This window comes from Opisthocomus hoazin, chromosome 1, assembly GCF_030867145.1.
Source record: "Opisthocomus hoazin isolate bOpiHoa1 chromosome 1, bOpiHoa1.hap1, whole genome shotgun sequence".
NCBI classification, from domain to species: Eukaryota; Metazoa; Chordata; class Aves; order Opisthocomiformes; family Opisthocomidae; genus Opisthocomus; species Opisthocomus hoazin.
Window position 1 is genome coordinate 109,702,688 of NC_134414.1, and position 16,736 is coordinate 109,719,423.

The 16,736-nt window shown below is 38.8% G+C and overlaps 1 protein-coding gene across 4 annotated transcripts in view; it reads right to left on the minus strand.

Annotated features, from left to right (window-relative positions):
* Window positions 1-782: 782 nt before the first annotated feature.
* The window catches only part of MAP3K7CL (MAP3K7 C-terminal like), a 54,324-nt gene continuing 38,370 nt past the window's right edge, over window positions 783-16,736 (minus strand). For all 4 annotated transcript variants that reach the window (XM_075446387.1, XM_009933349.2, XM_075446614.1 and 1 more), the window contains 2 exons: window positions 11,037-11,152; window positions 783-1,956 (listed from right to left, as the gene is read on the minus strand). In XM_075446387.1, coding sequence (XP_075302502.1) covers window positions 1,776-1,956; window positions 11,037-11,152 — 297 coding nt within the window. In that variant the 3' untranslated portion in view covers window positions 783-1,775. The remainder of the gene's footprint in view (window positions 1,957-11,036; window positions 11,153-16,736) is intronic.

Sequence of the window (16,736 nt, forward strand, 5' to 3'; positions counted from 1 at the left end):
TGTCCCTGCCCATGGCAGGGGGGTTGCAATGAGATCATCTTCAAGATCCCTTCCAACCCAAACCATTCTATGATTCTGTGACATCCCTAGTGTTTTTTATTAATTATGGGGGTTTTTTTCTCCAACTTTCAAAATATACAGCGAAAACTGGACCCTCAGATAACAACATGCTCTGAAAGAGGCACAAATACAGTGCCACACTGCCCGTGGAGCATCCTAGTAGAAAGCCCATGCCTCAGAGCGGTGGTTTCTCTCCACGCCGCTGCACTGACCGGGTTAAGGGACTCAGCAGTGCCAGGCACGTGCACTGCCCCTGCCCCGGGCTCAGGAGCAGCAGTGGAGACCAGGCTGTCCTCTCCCTCTGCCTCTTCATGCTCTCCTACTGCAGTGCCAGGTCCCGGTAGCAACATGGAGCCTGTTTTCACACCCATGCTGCAGAGAATACTGTCGGTAGTTAGCACAGCGAAATTAAGGGGCAGCTTGTATTGTTTTGTCCCCTTTGCTGCCGGAATTACCAGGGAACATTTTGGTGCCAAAAGACTTCCCCGGGAACTGTTCTGACTAACATAAAATCCCATTTTTAGAATAGATTAGTGATAATAATCAAAGCTAAAGTTCTGTCGGAACCCTTAAGTTCATAGTTTTCAATTACTAAGAGACATTTCAGTACTAATGACACATCTAGTTGAGTTCCAACCTCATGAAGTTGTAACAAGCTACATCTGTCAACCAGAGTTAAAAATACAGGGTGATTTAAGAACATTCAGAACATATAATGGCTTTTCTATATCCGCTTTTAATGAAAAAAATACTGTATGAATAGAAATGGAAGTATAACAAAGAATTTTCAGTTGATCTAGGAAAATACAGGGATAAATAGAGCAAGTAAAACGAACATTTTACTTCCAGGTTATTTGTATGTCACAGAACTCCTGTCCCTACTTACAGCCACTTATGTTTCAAAACAGACTGGAAAATGAGAACAAAATATCCTCACAGTACTTTTACTGACATATTCTCGGTTGAAACTATGATGGTAGTAGTCATATGTCAATTTTTCATTTCTTGCATGCCAAAAAGTACAACAAAAAGCCTCTCAAGCTATCTGTACACTTGAGGAAGGGAACTTTGATCTCATCTGTTTCCTTTAAATTTCATAACTTGCAAATTATTCCTGGCAGTACATTAGTTTGGTAAAAAATAATGGTGTTACTTCAATTTTTAATGTGCAACTTCTCAGTTTTTATACAACAATGTAAAGTTGACATGGGATAATAAAGTATAGTTTTTACCCATGTGGAGATCCGTTTTAAGATAACTTCCAAACACTTTAGGCATGAGGAAAATAATTTAAAAAATCTTCACCAAACTAAAATTAACATACATATATTCCTTATATTAACATTGTCCCTGCTGTATGCCTTAGTATGGTCCAAATTCCCAACACAGAGACTATTTATATCATTTTCTAGTGTGTCCATATCTTCTTAAATTGGAAGAAATATGTTTAGAAAAGAAACCTGATCTACTAGAACATATAATGGGGATAGATTAACTTCAATTATGTTACTTGAAATAAAATATCCATTATATAATGGATGAAATATCCATTATATTAAGCTACTGGCTGGCAAGCATTAAATCAAATATAGACTTCTACATACTCTGTATCTGTAGTAAAGTAGTATAACATATTAAACAGACCTTTATTTTAAAATTTCTTTCCAGCACAGGACCAATCCTGTATTAACTGCCTCACATAAGCTAGCTGAGAGTTATGAGGACCCCTGTCTTTTTTGGTACTGTATTCTGAGCTTTTCCAGTTGCTCTACGCACTGCGTCTGGGCCAGCTTCAGTGTTCGGTTCTCCTCTGTCAGTTCTGCGTACTCCTTAGCCAGCTGAGCAGCATCCATGCTTTCTTTTTCCACTTGTTCCAGCCTGGCAATCAGCTCCTTTCTGATGATTATGAAAAAAGACAAAGATTAAAAACAGCAGTATGCAAAAAATTTGTCATCGTCTGTTAGGTCAAAGCTGGACTATAGGTTGTTAACATGATATTACTTGAGCTCTTGTGAAACAAAGACCTAGAAAATTAGTTTGCTAGAGTCCTCCTTTTTCCTCTAAAAGACGAAGCTGACGAAATCTCTGATAGGCTTGCTGTTCAGGGACCAAACCTGCAAAATGCTGAGGACCTTCAGGTATCTAACTTCAGTAAGAGCTGAACATGCAGTTCACGGGGGAGAATCAAGATCCTGGAGATCGCACGCTAATATTTTGCCTGAAGAATAACAATTTATTTTTCTCTCAATACCAAACATATCTGAAAGTCAACGAGGGTTTTTTTGTTTGGTTGGTTAGCTTTATCAGTAAATCCTGTGAAGTACGCCTGGTTCCTTTTCTCTGCTACAAAGAAAAATGATTCTAGTAAATACTAGGCACATGAACCTGAATTACGTATATTGTTTCTATAATGTGTTTATGCTCAGACCTTAGCCCTGCTACTGAGGAAGAGAGAGAGAGCTGCAAACCTGACCCCTCCTGGTCTTTTTAAGAGCAGACACAGGAGGATTCAAGCTGCTGCTTCTTTCTGGATGGAGTCACATAGTCCCCTGTATTCCCAGGGCTGTCCAGGAGCTGGAGTCTCCTGTATAATATCAACTGAAATTACCTCAGCAGAAGTTAAGATAAAAGAGGTCTTAAAACAAAACACACTGAAGGCATGAGTAACTCACAGGGTATCTAATCGCTCTCCACTTAGTTACCCAGCAGGCTAGCCTGGCCTCTGCTTTTTTTTCGCCTTTATGTCAAATCATTTATTCACCCCTGTTACAGGAAGTCTCTTCTAGAAGGTTCTTAGCTCTTTTGATCATCCTATCTCACAGATTAGTTAATCTTTAACTGTTCATAGCCCTGTGACTTTATTTCTCAGTCATGTCAAAACAATGCTTGTAGATCATCAGTGGGAAGATGTAATGCCTTCAAAGTGGTAGCTTTTGCTGCAGTCTTTACAGGAGCCCTCTTGTCAAGCTAGACCAGCGTTTTGAGACAGGAAATTCCAACAGATTCGTGATTCTGTCACCACAGGTCAGAGAATTCATGAAATGTCAACATTTCAGTATGTGCTGATCACTTGCATTAACTGCAGCTGCAAAACTACCACTTACAGCAGCAAAACTGTAAGCACCTGGATTTTGAAAAACACTTCTATCTGGCTGCCTTTTAGGGTCAGTTTGATCCTCCTCTGTCTTTACTACAGCGTTCAGTGATAGCACAGTTTGCCCATGGTTTAGCTGGCTGTTTACAGTCAGTTACTCCAGTCCAAGGAGTCACAAGTTAGAAAAGACCCCTGGCACACACATTTCTCCCAACTGTGTTTCCCACACACAAAAAAAAGAAGGGAAGAGTTAGCAGCAATTTTAAATCATCCAAAAGCTGCAGTATATAGAAACCCTCCTGTAGCTAAAGCTGTTGGCTTTGTTTTATACCACTGAAGTAATGCATAGCAGCTATGCCTCAACAAAATCTCTTCTCTTTCCTTTCACCAGGTGAAAGCTATATTCGATCAGGCCTGCAAGAGAAAATATCAAGTGCATATTTTTGTTCAGCAGAATTCTATATTCATAACTCTCTTCATAACATTTGGGACAATATAGTTGTAAAAATTTTAAAAGCAGCAACCTGTTAACAGATTCATTTCTCTTTGCTTGGGCCATGCTAGATCAACCAATTTTCAAACTGGCCAAGATGAACTGATATTGTTAGACAGTTCAGTATTCCGGCTCCTGTGAATGGGACTATAGGCTCCAAAGGAGTAACTGCGTGTATACTTTACAGAGTGAGAAATGCATTTAGGGACAATGAGATTTTAACAAGTCTAGCAGCTTTAGTCACTTCAGTCTCTTAAGGGTTCCTCTTGAAGATTTTTGTCTCTTAGAACCAAAAGAGAGCTTCGGCAATATTTCTTTGCAGTTATTCTACTGCTGCAATGCTGGGCTGAGGGATTAAATTAAGCTCTTTGAAATTCCAGACTGTAGAATCAGAAGTTTTCCACACAAATTAATTCAGGACCATTTTTCCTTACTTTTTTACTCTTATGAGGTTCTTGAAGGGAGATGCAGTGAACACACTAATAAGTAATCAGCGTCTTAAAAGTAGGTAAACCTTTTCTACGGGGACTATTAGTACGTGTAAAAGAAAGTTACTAAATACTCTGTTTGGACTTGAGCCAGGAGTGGCACAGACAGACAGCATGAAAACTCAGACAACTCTATTAATGAATGTCAGTCCCGATTTGATAAGATCGAGGCTACGTGCAGGCATGGCTTTCATGCTGCTCTCCAGTAATACTCAAGCAGCACAGATGACTGTTTTTTTCCACCTGGGATTTAACTTTGCTATTAAACAAAATATAAATGCATTAGGATCAAAATATACTCATTGCTGTAGTCCACACTCGAGGACCTCCCTCGCAGAAAGCAGTTTCCTTGCACTGAGGTAGTAAAATTGCCCACTTCTGAGTCAGCAGAACCTACTTATTCCCTTCCCATCAGGATCAACACCTGTTTACAGGGTTGGGTGATGTTTCAGGCCAATACTGCCAGCCTGCCACAGAGATCTAAAATTAGAATACCAGGGAATTGCTAAATGTTATGAATGGTGTAGTTTACGAAGCTCACAAAAGGATGAGGACAGTAACTACATTTGCTTCTGATCTAATCCAGGATTTGAACTTAGCTTCCAGAGGTTAAAGAACACCATACTAAGCTCTTGCACCATCTAGCCTTTGTTATGGATGCTTAATAAATAGATCTAGCACTGTGTAATCTGTGTTCTCTGTTAATGGTTACCCTGAGTTTAAACATTAATAGCATCGATAAGGTATTTTTCTAAAATGGTGCTGAGGTACTTGAAGCTTTGAGACAATCTGTAATGTACACTTTAAGTGTTCTTTTTTAGGGAGATGTTGGGGTGGGAAGAGAAGACTCGCGTGATTTGCATCCATAGCAAATAAACCACAAGCCATACCAGATCAGGGGTAAAACCCTGCATGGTCTTAGAGAAATTATTTCTCTTGTCCTGGCCTTAATGACTGACCATGCAGAGAACAGAGCTCCTTTACAGTAATATTCACAATTAATATATGCTGAGCCAGCAGTGTGCCCAGGTGGCCAAGAAGGCCAATGGCATCCTGGCTTGTATCAGGAATAGTGTGGCCAGCAGGAGCAGGGAGGTGATGGTGCCCCTGTACTCGGCACTGGTGAGGCTGCACCTCAAGTACTCTGTTCAGTTTTGGGCCCCTCACTACAAGAAGGACATTGAGGGGCTGGAGCGTGCCCAGAGAAGGGCAATGAGGCTGGTGAGGGGTCTGGAGAACACGTCTTAGGAGGAGCGGCTGAGGGAGCTGGGGCTGTTTAGTCTGGAGAAGAGGAGGCTGAGGGGGGGCCTTCTTGCTCTCTACAACTACCTGAAAGGAGGCTGTAGTGAGGCAGGTGTTGGTCTCTTCTCCCAGGTAACTAGCGATAGGATGAGAGGCAATGGCCTCAAGTTGTGTCAGGGGAGATTTAGATTGGATATTAGGAAAAATTTCTTTACTGAAAGAGTGGTCAGGCATTGGAATAGGCTGCCCAGGGAAGCGGTTGAGTCCCCATCCCTGGAGGTGTTCAAAAAAGTTGTAGATGTGGCACTTTGGGATATGGTTTAGTAGTCATGGTGGTGTTGGGCAGATGGTTGGACTTGATGATCTTAGAGGTCTTTTCCAGCCTATGATTCTATGATTCTATGTTTCTATACCAAGAAAAGTGACAGATGAAGCAGATAAATCTATCTGGAGATAAATTCCTTTACAGTAATATTCACAATAATTAAATTCCAGGAAAAGTCATGAGCAAAGCAGATAAATCTATCTGGAGATAAGTGTTTTTGGAGATGGAGTGGACTCAAGGAAAACAGCTTCCACAGTGCAAAGAGGCAGACTTGTCTTTCCCTGTTGTGAACAACATATTCAGGATCATGCATCTATGGTACTAACACAATTCTTCCCAGCTAACACGTGCCTGTGAGTTCTGGTGGCCATAAGATCATTTACTTTTCCTGTACTTGACATGGCTTTCATGTCAGGAGAAATCATGAGACCCTGTAGAATAACTGCTGTCTAAGGAGACTGCCCTTGTGTGTTCAAAGTCTACCAAATGAGACCGCCTGTTTTAATGTAAATGAAAATATTTCTGGGACGCCAGCACATAAAATGTCTGTAAGTACTCATCACTGCAACAGGGCAAGTTAAGGTTTCTCCTTGTATTAGAAAAGCTGTAATTTCCAGTATTTGGCAAGTAATACATATTTTGGATACACACAAGACTATGAAAAATCAGGTCTAGAATAGGAAAATTATTCAAATTAAAAGTTGCCTTTATGGTTTATACCAATCTTTTTCTGCAGTACCTGAAAGTCTGAAGACTACTTGTCTCAACAGTGTTGGGGAAGACACCACAGAAATAGTGTACCTGGAGAAACCATCTGGACTTGAGGCCTTAGAAGGAGTCCTATGGTCATGAGAGCACACACAAGCATATACCTGATTAAGCAGACATATCTCCACTGCATGTCTACTGTATTTTGTGTAAAAGAAGGAAAAGAAATCATATCCATGGCAAAGAAAAGGAGTGTTCCTAAACCAGATGGTGGTCAAGTGATATTTTCTGTAGAGATACATTAGAATTGTCTGGAGGAGGAAAAAGAGAAAACCAGCCAGTGCTAAGAATATAAGATACAGCTAGCAACCATGGCAACTCTAATATTTAACTACATAATCCAGGGTCATTATCTAGTAATAGCAATATAACAAGTGCTCAAAATAACCAGCCATCCCATCCCTTTCACCCAAACTTAGATACCCAAAAACATCTGTTATGGAAATACATGTGTGTTTCTGGAACATAAATTAAATTACATTCTGTGACCTAAATGTGGTGTGCTCTCACTTCCACACCCTTTTCTTTCTTTTTGATCATGTCTCCCATTCCAGAGTGATTTTGTCCCTTGTACTACATATTGCCTGCAGAAATGGCAAGGGTTTGAGTGAAGACACTAAACAAAGCTATGATGATCTACATTAGCAAAATAATCTACTCAATGTTTCTTTCAATTTCTTGCTTCCTTTTGTTTGTCTTTTTCCTGAGTAACTTCTTTTCTCCTTCGAATTTGCTTTGTGCTTTGATTTTCCCTTTTTTGAACCTGCAACCTCCCTTTCTCTCTCACATTTCCCATTTTCCTGTGAAATAGTTGTTGTCTTCTCTCCCACTCCCAGCCTACTACATTCTCTTGCCATCTACATTGCATACAGGAGAAAGGGGCAAATAAGCTCCATTCTTGCCCTATGAAAAGCAACCCTTGTCATTTCACACCACTGCCTTTCTATATTTCAGCCATACTTGATCCTCACACTACAGTGAGAGACAAGTCAAGCTAAGCAGAATTAAAAGCCTTTGAAAAGTTGCAAAAGAGTAAATGTTTCTCACTGTTTTAAAACAATGTTATTCAACTTTCTATTTCTTAAAGATGCCTCCTTTAGAAATATACTTGCATGTATTATTTCATGTATAAAAGGTTACACTGAACTTTGGAGCGTGGAAGAAAAATTGTTTAAAGTAGAATGAATACGATTCCATTTTTTGCTTTACTAAAAACCTCAAATCTGTACAAACATTTATGTCAGGTTAACTTAACATTATTTCTTCCTCCTAGCCAACAAATCAAAAATATTTGCTCAATCCATTTTCTGCTCTTTCCCTGACAATCATTGTCTTCAGTATTCTGTGTGTACAGTGTACTACCAGGAGGCACCACAGGCGCAGACACTGCCAGGCGGGACTTGACATTTTAATTCCACAGGTGAGTTGAGCTGTTCAGAGCACTGGCAGGGGCACCATCCAACAGCGATTCTGGTTGCCTTTGGTAAAAGTGTACATGGAATAACACTGCACACATGGTTTGTTCCCATTACAAGGGATGAAACTCTATCTTTGTCCATTTTATCAAAATAACATTTAAAAGAAATAGACAATAGATAGCAGGTGTATTAGGCAATTGTGAATCTTTATTTCCACATATTCAAATTCAAATGTAGAGGAAGATAAAGACACCTGCAACAAGGGAAATTTTCAGAAAACTGTGAGCTCAATCTTTTAAATTTGATCTTAACTGCTTTTGAGGCTAAAAGCTATGCATCTCACCAGACTTTCTAGAAAAGTCAAAGCATCCTTTCCTTCTAAGAATGGAATATTCAACACACATGCCACCCCAGCATTTGTAATCCACTCTTCTCCTCTTCATTCAGCACATGCTACCCCATAAACTTCCTTTAACTTTCAAACTGTAACTGTTGAGAACGGTTTTAGGTATAAATCAGTGATCACTAGACCAAAACTCTCTTTTACTTCTTACTTACTCCTTCACCTCCTCACTTATAGTCCCTTTCTATCTAGTTTTATATAAAAATCAAAGTTAATGTGTTCAGGTTGTGTATGCTTACATGTGGTTAAAGGTGTATGTGTCCTAATAACTTTTTAATCCACCTTCCAATTTCAGCAAAACTTCATGTGGTGAAGAGGTCCCAGTTAGCTTCTGGAAGGTTTTATAAAAACAGATTGCTACGGAAAGGAAAGACACCCCAAAGGGGAAAGGCAGTATCATGAGACCTCCTCCACAATACTACAAAATGGAGAATCTACCTGGAGGAATTAGTCTGATATAGTTCCCATCTGGAGAAAAAAAGCGCTTCAGTGGACACTTGCAGCTTTTTAAACCTCAAAAATCACATAACCACAGTGCACTGACCTGTAGGAAATTAAGCATCTTCAATCTCAGTGCTTGTAGGACCACTTCTTCAGATAAAGAGATTTGGAAGCTGATGAAAGGTGCTGCACTGATATTTGTCATGTTTAGGCATTTCATAGCTATACAGCATGTGAATATCTAGGCCACAAATATGTAATTAGAAGGCACATAAGAATCACAATAATGTAATTCTATTTGCTGCCTTATTCAGCCCCTCTTTTTTTAGCATATGTTTACTGGGCCAAGATCTTCTATCCAAAGAACAGGTTCAGCAAAGGTAGCAATGGTGGAAGCTTCCTCACATTGTTCCTCTGTTGACATCCATTGGGGGAATGAAGAAAAATGCGAGCCTGAAGGCCCTTAATTCATCCAGGATAACCACTGCTGAGAGGCTAACTTCTGGACTCAGAGGTTGATTAGGATAATTTTGAGCTCAGGTAAATAATTCTGTGCATGTATCTGCCATTCCCAAGGAGCAAAATATTTCTTAGTACCACAGACTCCATAGATAAACAAAAATGCATTCAAACAGCTTTTTTTTTTTTCATTCTAGTAGATGAAAAATATATACGTGAGTCTAGTTTTCAAGGGCTCCAAGCTTACCTCATAAATGTGCATAACTGAATCAGTGATGTGTCAGTACTAATAATGCATTGATATTAGTAGATTCTAAGGCTACCTTTTGAGTTTATATGTCTAAAGTTAAGCACTGAAACAATTTAATATTTCATATTCCATTTGGATTTTCAGAGAAGACCAACACACAAGGTTTCCACTGAATTCACTTGGTTGCTAAATACCCATTTAAGCAGCTTACATTAGATAATCACATTTGACAGATCATTGCAAAATTATTTGAATTAATGATCTTCTCATCTTTTTAAAAACACCAGCTGCTTTTGACTGGCCAAGTTTAATTAATGATGAACTAAATGCAAACACTGGGACATAACCTCTTCTGGTTATTTTTTCTTCTTTTTTAACTTTTATGCCAGTCTGTCAGCAACTGAGTGCCATGCAGATCCTACAGTGGAAGGGGTTTTGAAGTGGGAAACCTCAACTAGTTCCAACACTTTAGGCAACAATGAACTATATTATGCCTGTAGACATCAACCCCAATAAAGACAAGTCTCACTTTCTTATCCTGCATAGTCTGGATTCAAGGAGATCTTTGGCTATTTTACTTGTAGGGCTACAGCATTTCACCAGTTTCCCTCCCATCAGCTTGCTTCTGCAGCTGAAGGCTCCCACGGATGCAAACTTGGCTGAACTGCGTGGTCAGCTGTGCCGAGATTGCTATGAAACAGATACAGTGGTCCACCTTCTACTCAAAGTCCACTCTGCAACAGAGCTCTTCCAGCCCCTGTTGCTATATTACAAATGTTTCTGTTCAAGCAGCATTTGGAAGAATGATGGTGTGGTCTTCATTTTCACAAGAAGTCTGAGATTGACACTGATAAGACTTCCTCCCTGAGGAAGGCAGCCCTGCTCGAAGTCACCTTCAGTGTGAATGTAAAAATAACAAAGCATTTGAAAGAGAAAGTTTACTTAGCAGTAACTGTTATTCCTTGGGGTTGGTTGTCTGTTAAAAACTGTCACTACTCACCTTCTTTCCTCTCTCTGAATTTCTTTTTCAGGTTTCTTGTGGAAAGGGCTTGAGAGTCACAGAGTGCACTTTGCCATTTAATAGTCATGCAAAGATGACAGCGGTACGAGCATAGGCCACAGACGAGAAAAAAAGTCTCCAGCTTACACACTTTGGATGTGAACACCTAAAATGTCAATGTACATAGAGACAACGCACCTCACAGAAAAATGTTTACTAATATTGTCAGGTACTTGAAACCTAACTGAGTATCCATTATGTTCTTCATTAAAATGTGGAAAGTTAAATTGAAAAAAACCCTCCCTAAAACTAAAGAGGAGACTTGCACCAGCTGAATTAGGTTGTTATGTGACCTGGAGGCTGTCCATGAAGGTTTTAAGGGAGACCTGTATAACTGAGGGCCCAGAACTATGACAACTCTGTGTCCTTAGTGGCCCCTTGTTGATCCTGTGGACCAATGGCCTAACTGTTGTGCTCTATTGTGACTGTCACACAGAGGTATAAGGTCAGAAAATATCATGTGAAAACTTAATGTTTGTAACAGGATTTTAGAAAGAGAATATATAACAGTAAATACTTTGGGAAAGTTACTCACTTTCTTTCTTCCAGCAGAGCAATTTCCTTCTTGACCTCATGGTACTCTTCTGCTATTTTGCAGTGCTGTTTGTATACCTGCATAGATTCCTTAGAGTCATGACAAGGAGGCAGTGGCTTTAAGATAAAAAGAAGAAGAAAAAAATATATACTGCTTTTGAATGAAATATTCAGAAAAAACACGTATTTTGAAAGATACAATATTTATCTTAATTTCTGTGAGAATACTTAAAGAATTCTTTTTCTACCCTAAATGCAGGATACAGCCAAATATTCCTAGTGATGGCCTTTCATGGAAGGGGAAAAAAACACTTCCCTGCATAAGAATATGTATAAACCTTCAAACCTTGTAAAGATTTTCAGAACTTTCCTTGTCAACTTTGTGAAGTATCCCTAAAGATTGTTCAAATAAAGATTTCTCCTTTGCATCCGTCTTTTTCAGCTACAGTGATACAAGAATGCTAAAGTGAACTAGTAGATATGTTATGAGAGTTAAATCAGCTATATTTACAAAGTGTTCTAAATTTTGCTGAGAACCGCAGGTGAGATTGAGAGTAGAAGGATAACAGCAATTAAAAAAATAATCAGATAAAAAAGACACAGTGAAGGCAAAAGCACTGTACATCCTAACCTAAATACCGACATTACTGCAGCAAGATTTTGATTTTTTTTCAATGCATGCTGGAGGTAATAAATATGGCAGATAAAAGTACTCTGTCCTGGGACTCCTCATATGAATTTCAACCAAGATCTTGAAAATACAGTTTGTCAAATATCCATGTTTTTTGTTCTTTAAAAAGACTGCAACTTAATTCAGGCTTCAGGCTTGACTGTCATATTTTAGCTATAACACTTTCAGGAAGTGTAGTATTTTTAAATTATTAGCCGTGAATCAATTGACTGTAAATGAACTCCAAATAGCATGCTTGAGCCACCTGTTTAAACCAAAAGGAAGCACTTAAAATAGTGCCTTTACTGTCCAGTTAAAGCACCTCCAATTGCCTTTGACAATATAAGTAGATTATTTTTTATTTCTTGTCCTACTTTGACTCTTCTCTGTAGTATAATATTCTTTCAATGACATTGTTAGGAATGGAAAAGCACAAGTTTTCACACCTTTCCTATTTACGATCTTGTAAACATTTGTTTTAGCAGAATTTTAAATTTTACTAAGCATATTCAGAGACAAAGATTAAAAATATTTTTATCCACGAGGCAAGGTAAATTGGCTTCAGATGTACCCCAATGCACACATACAACTAATGTATGGACCTTGCAAATACTTGTTGATGGTATGTGGTTCCTCACTGAAATTTTAACACAGACACTAATTTTCCATGTTCTAAATGTAAAAATGCTGTGACAGAATGGTTTCACAGCACATTGTTGCATTCTTTCTGAGCTTGGAGAATTTGGGAACCCAGAGAAAAGGCAGTCCATTACTTGATGAATCTGGTCCCTAGGAAAGGGCTTTTGATTGCATTTCAATGTCGATGAGCAATAGCACCATTCATATAGCCCCCCAAATAATAAGCATAAATTTAACAAGACAGAATATAGAAGTCTCAGTGCTCTAATCCAAGAATGCAAGGGTGAGCCAAAGTAGCATCTCTGGTATCTACCAGAGATCAGCAAACAACAAATGCGTCACAATTCAACAATTCTGAATAGTACCCAGGGGAAAGCCCCCAACCAATGATACTTCATAAGAAAAAATATTTGCTTTTGCTTCCAACTTAGTTTCCACAAATCTAGCTAGTTTAAACCAGTTTAAAAATTAAAGCAGCATTCAATTTCTATATTCCAGCTTCCCACTCAAAAGATATATATAGAGAGCTAAAAATTATCTAGTCATGGTGAGACTTAGTATCTAATTCCCACTTAGAACCAGTTGCTGACTTTCAAACCCCTTCCTATCATTGTTTCCTCTACAGTGTCATTTTTTTCTTACATTGATATTTTATCACTCAAAATAAACTAACAACAAAAGATACAATCAGTTTATTAATATTCTGATCATACAATTCTTTTCAATCTTGTGTGATGCTATTAAGCACTATATCAAGAACTTTTTAAAATTTTGAGTGTATTTTTACTTTAAAATGTAAATTTTATTGTGTTTTTATATGGCTAGATTAGTGAACAATTTGGTTTGTTCTTTTGTAATTTTGAAATTTCTAAGCAGGGTTTTGGAGACAGTCCCTACAATGTCCATGAGTAATTTCTGGATAGTAGGACATGAAACAGGCTTATGCATTCATTACTTGACAAACACCTCTAGTACAATCACAAGAAAAAAAGGAGACATGATACAAATCTGGTCAGTTCTTTGCTGCCCACCAGAAAATGCAAACCGACACAAAAACGCAGAGAAATTATTTTACCCGTGTCTAACAGCCTACTTTTTTTGACATAAACAAGAGTGCAAAGAATTAATGATACATCTGTTCCCACAAAGAGAAGTGTTTTCAGAAGATTGCAGGGCAAACTGCTGAAAAACAAATGCAGAAACAGAGGCAAAACTTGCCTGTTCCAAAGGGGTATCTCCAACCAGCCAGCAGACATTTATAGTATTAACATATTTCCACAGAAAAGAAAAAAGTAACAGAATAGTAACAGTCACTGGACTAGCCCATACTCATCTAAATGGGAATGGAAGGAACCTGCAAAATCAGTGAGTCCAGTTCCCTGTTATCAGAAGCAAATTCTGCAGTTCCAAGGCTTGCCCAGTTCTGTCAGAAAAACTGAAGTCCCCTACCTCAGTTGTAAGACTGGCCCAGAGCCTCAACAAGGATTAGAAACACTTTTGCCATTTCCAGTTTGGTTTTGTTGAGGACAGGTTTGTATAGTCTTTTATTGTGCCAGCACTATCTTTCATCCAAATGGTGCTTCTTTGTCCTACCTCTTTTATCCCTGAGATGTGCTTACAGAGGGCTCTCATACACTTGCCAAGACCTATGTCTCAGTAAAGCTGCATTCCTCTAAGCCATCTTAGATGAAATTTCCATTTTCCCTAGCTTATCCAAGCAGTCTTTCTCTGCTCTCCATTCCACTGGAATGACTTTTTCAAATGCCTGTGGCCAGGCTATGGGAAGTGTTGCAGATGCCACCCGGATGGCATTCCTGTGGCAGAGAAAAAGAACTGGAATTCCCAGTAGAGAGCACTTTGCATCCATGAAGTCTGTATACTGGTTTTTTTTGTAAGAGTTTGGTAGTTTACCCAGGCGACCGATTACAACAGACCTTAATAAAGTTCAATTTGCAATATATATTTTTTTTACTCAGAAGCCAAAAGTTGTATTTCTTCTTAGGACAACCCAAGCTTGTTACTTCATGAGGTATCTTGCCCATCCATAAATTAATATATATAAAAGCATACCTGCTACATAAGCAAAAAACACTGCTGCCAAAGAAAGTTATATTTAATGGCAACAGTTGCTACTTTTAATCCTGCTTATTTCAGGCTTCAGTGTCATCCACCCTCATTTTCCTGTGCTGGCAAAATATGCGCACACAGCATCTCTGATTTTGTTCACAAAGCTAGTACAAAAGCTGCAGCTTTCAGTCATACTAGTGGTCTACCCTACTATGCCAAATTTTCAACAAGGTCTGATTTTTCCTTGTATTTTTTTGAATAACTCACTGTGACACTGACAAACTTTCTACAAAATCCAGCAAGGAGACACTAAGAGATCCTGTTATAGGCTATTCTGTAATTGCACATATGTATGTACATCTTTACAAGACGTATGCACTGTTTTTTCTAGATTTTTGTTTGGAATCCAGATATGAAAGATGTTGGAAGATAATATGAAAGGCAGTTCATGAAGTAATAGAAAGAGCCTGAGCGGTTCTGCCTTTTTTTAACACAGGTTGAAGGAGGTGTTCTAATTAAAATCTTTGCTGGGGGACACAAAACGACAGTTTTCACTATTTGTTTTGCTTCATTCACATGACAAAGTGTGTTTTGTCTTGCCATATGAATATCAGCATTCCATATCCACAAATGTTGTATAGTTCGTAGTGTCACCCAAGTGTTCAAAAAGTTTAAAACAGTTTGGTTTTTAATTCACCTTCATTTGTTTGCATTTACTTGTAGTTCTACTGTGAAAAAAAGTGCAAAACTCTCTGCTGAAAATGTTGAATTTTAAAGAAAAAGTTGTATCACACAGTTTTGCCAGCTGAGCATGTGGACTCATCTAGCGGGCAGTCTTCAGCTCTGGTCTAATTAAAGAGCAGTGTCTCCCTTTTTGTAGATTCAGTAATTTTCAGCTAAACCAGAAAGTTCAATGCCAATGTTTTGCATGGGGCCTGTGTTCATCATTTGGCCTTGGGTACTCTTCCATGATGGAAGAAACCACATTATTCCAAATGAAAGTGATAGCTGCACAGTGCAGCTACTTTTTGTTGTGCAATTGGAACTCTTCAACCAGTTTCAGATATCTAGCCTAGGATATATTCAGTCTAGTCTAGTCTAGTTTTACTATCAAAGTAAGCAGTTCTCTTTCCTCCAAACAATTCAGGTCAACCAGATGAGAGCAACTGAGAGCTTTGCTCTCCTTTCCTGAGAGTTTTTCCATTCTTTTCTAACCTTAGTATAATATCCGACTTTGTAAACATCTATGTCTTACATAATCTAAGATCATACTTATCACGGCAGCATTACAGGAGACTTATCAAGTTCATGGGCAATCAAATCTAATTATAGAGTACCACAGTACTCCAGGAATTCTCTTGGAATTTAATACATTTTAAAAAAATATAGCATACCCTTTAAAACTACAATATACTTTTAAACTCTCTAAAGTAATTTGTATGTGTCTAACAAGAGTCTTGGCAATCAGTAGAAGCAATAGTTCCATTACTAAAGTTCCTGAGTAAACAAGGTTTCTGCTAAGTGTTTGTATCACACACAACAGACTGTCCCTTTCATAGTATTTTCATTACTTCTTTTGTACAGACATTTCCCACTAGAGCATGAAAAAAATAATGCTTGACTTAAGAAACTAATATTATAAATGGTTGGAACCTTTTATCTGTTGCAGCAATTTTACGGTTGTCTAACTCCATTGATCTCAACAGATTCGTAATACAAAATATGACGTAAATGCCTCTCTCAAGCTCACAGTTTCGTGAGAAGAGATGATAAAGAATTACAGAATACCCTGTGCATCTGTATGCGACTTGTGTTCTTCCCTCTTTAAGATCAAACTCCCAGCTGGAATAAAGACTCCGACAGAGAAGAGGGAGATGAACTGAGCAAGCCACAGGAAGTGCTGGAACAGGACAGACAGCACACAGGGCACAGTAACGCAGGTAGTTAACACTAGATACCTTCCTCTGTGTTCAGTGCCCTAAACACGGCCTTAGATGCTGATGTAGGTGTCTAAATATAGCAGACAACCCGTAGTAGAGCGTCTGTCAGAGGGGCCACCACCCACTGTGCAGCTCATCAAGGAAGAACCTTCCAAGGCCCAGACCAACATTTATATGAGGCAAAGGTTAACGTTTCCCAACAGCAAGCTGACAAATGTAGCGAGCCTACCCTCACTGCGCTCCCCACTACATCACTCACACGAGGGCGGGGGGGAAGTGACACTGAAGCTCAGCTACGCAAGTGCTTGAGCCTCCTTCAAAGTGTTGCTCGTCAGTGGGAAGAGAATAATTTGCAATACTGCAAACAAAGGGAATTGAAAGCAAG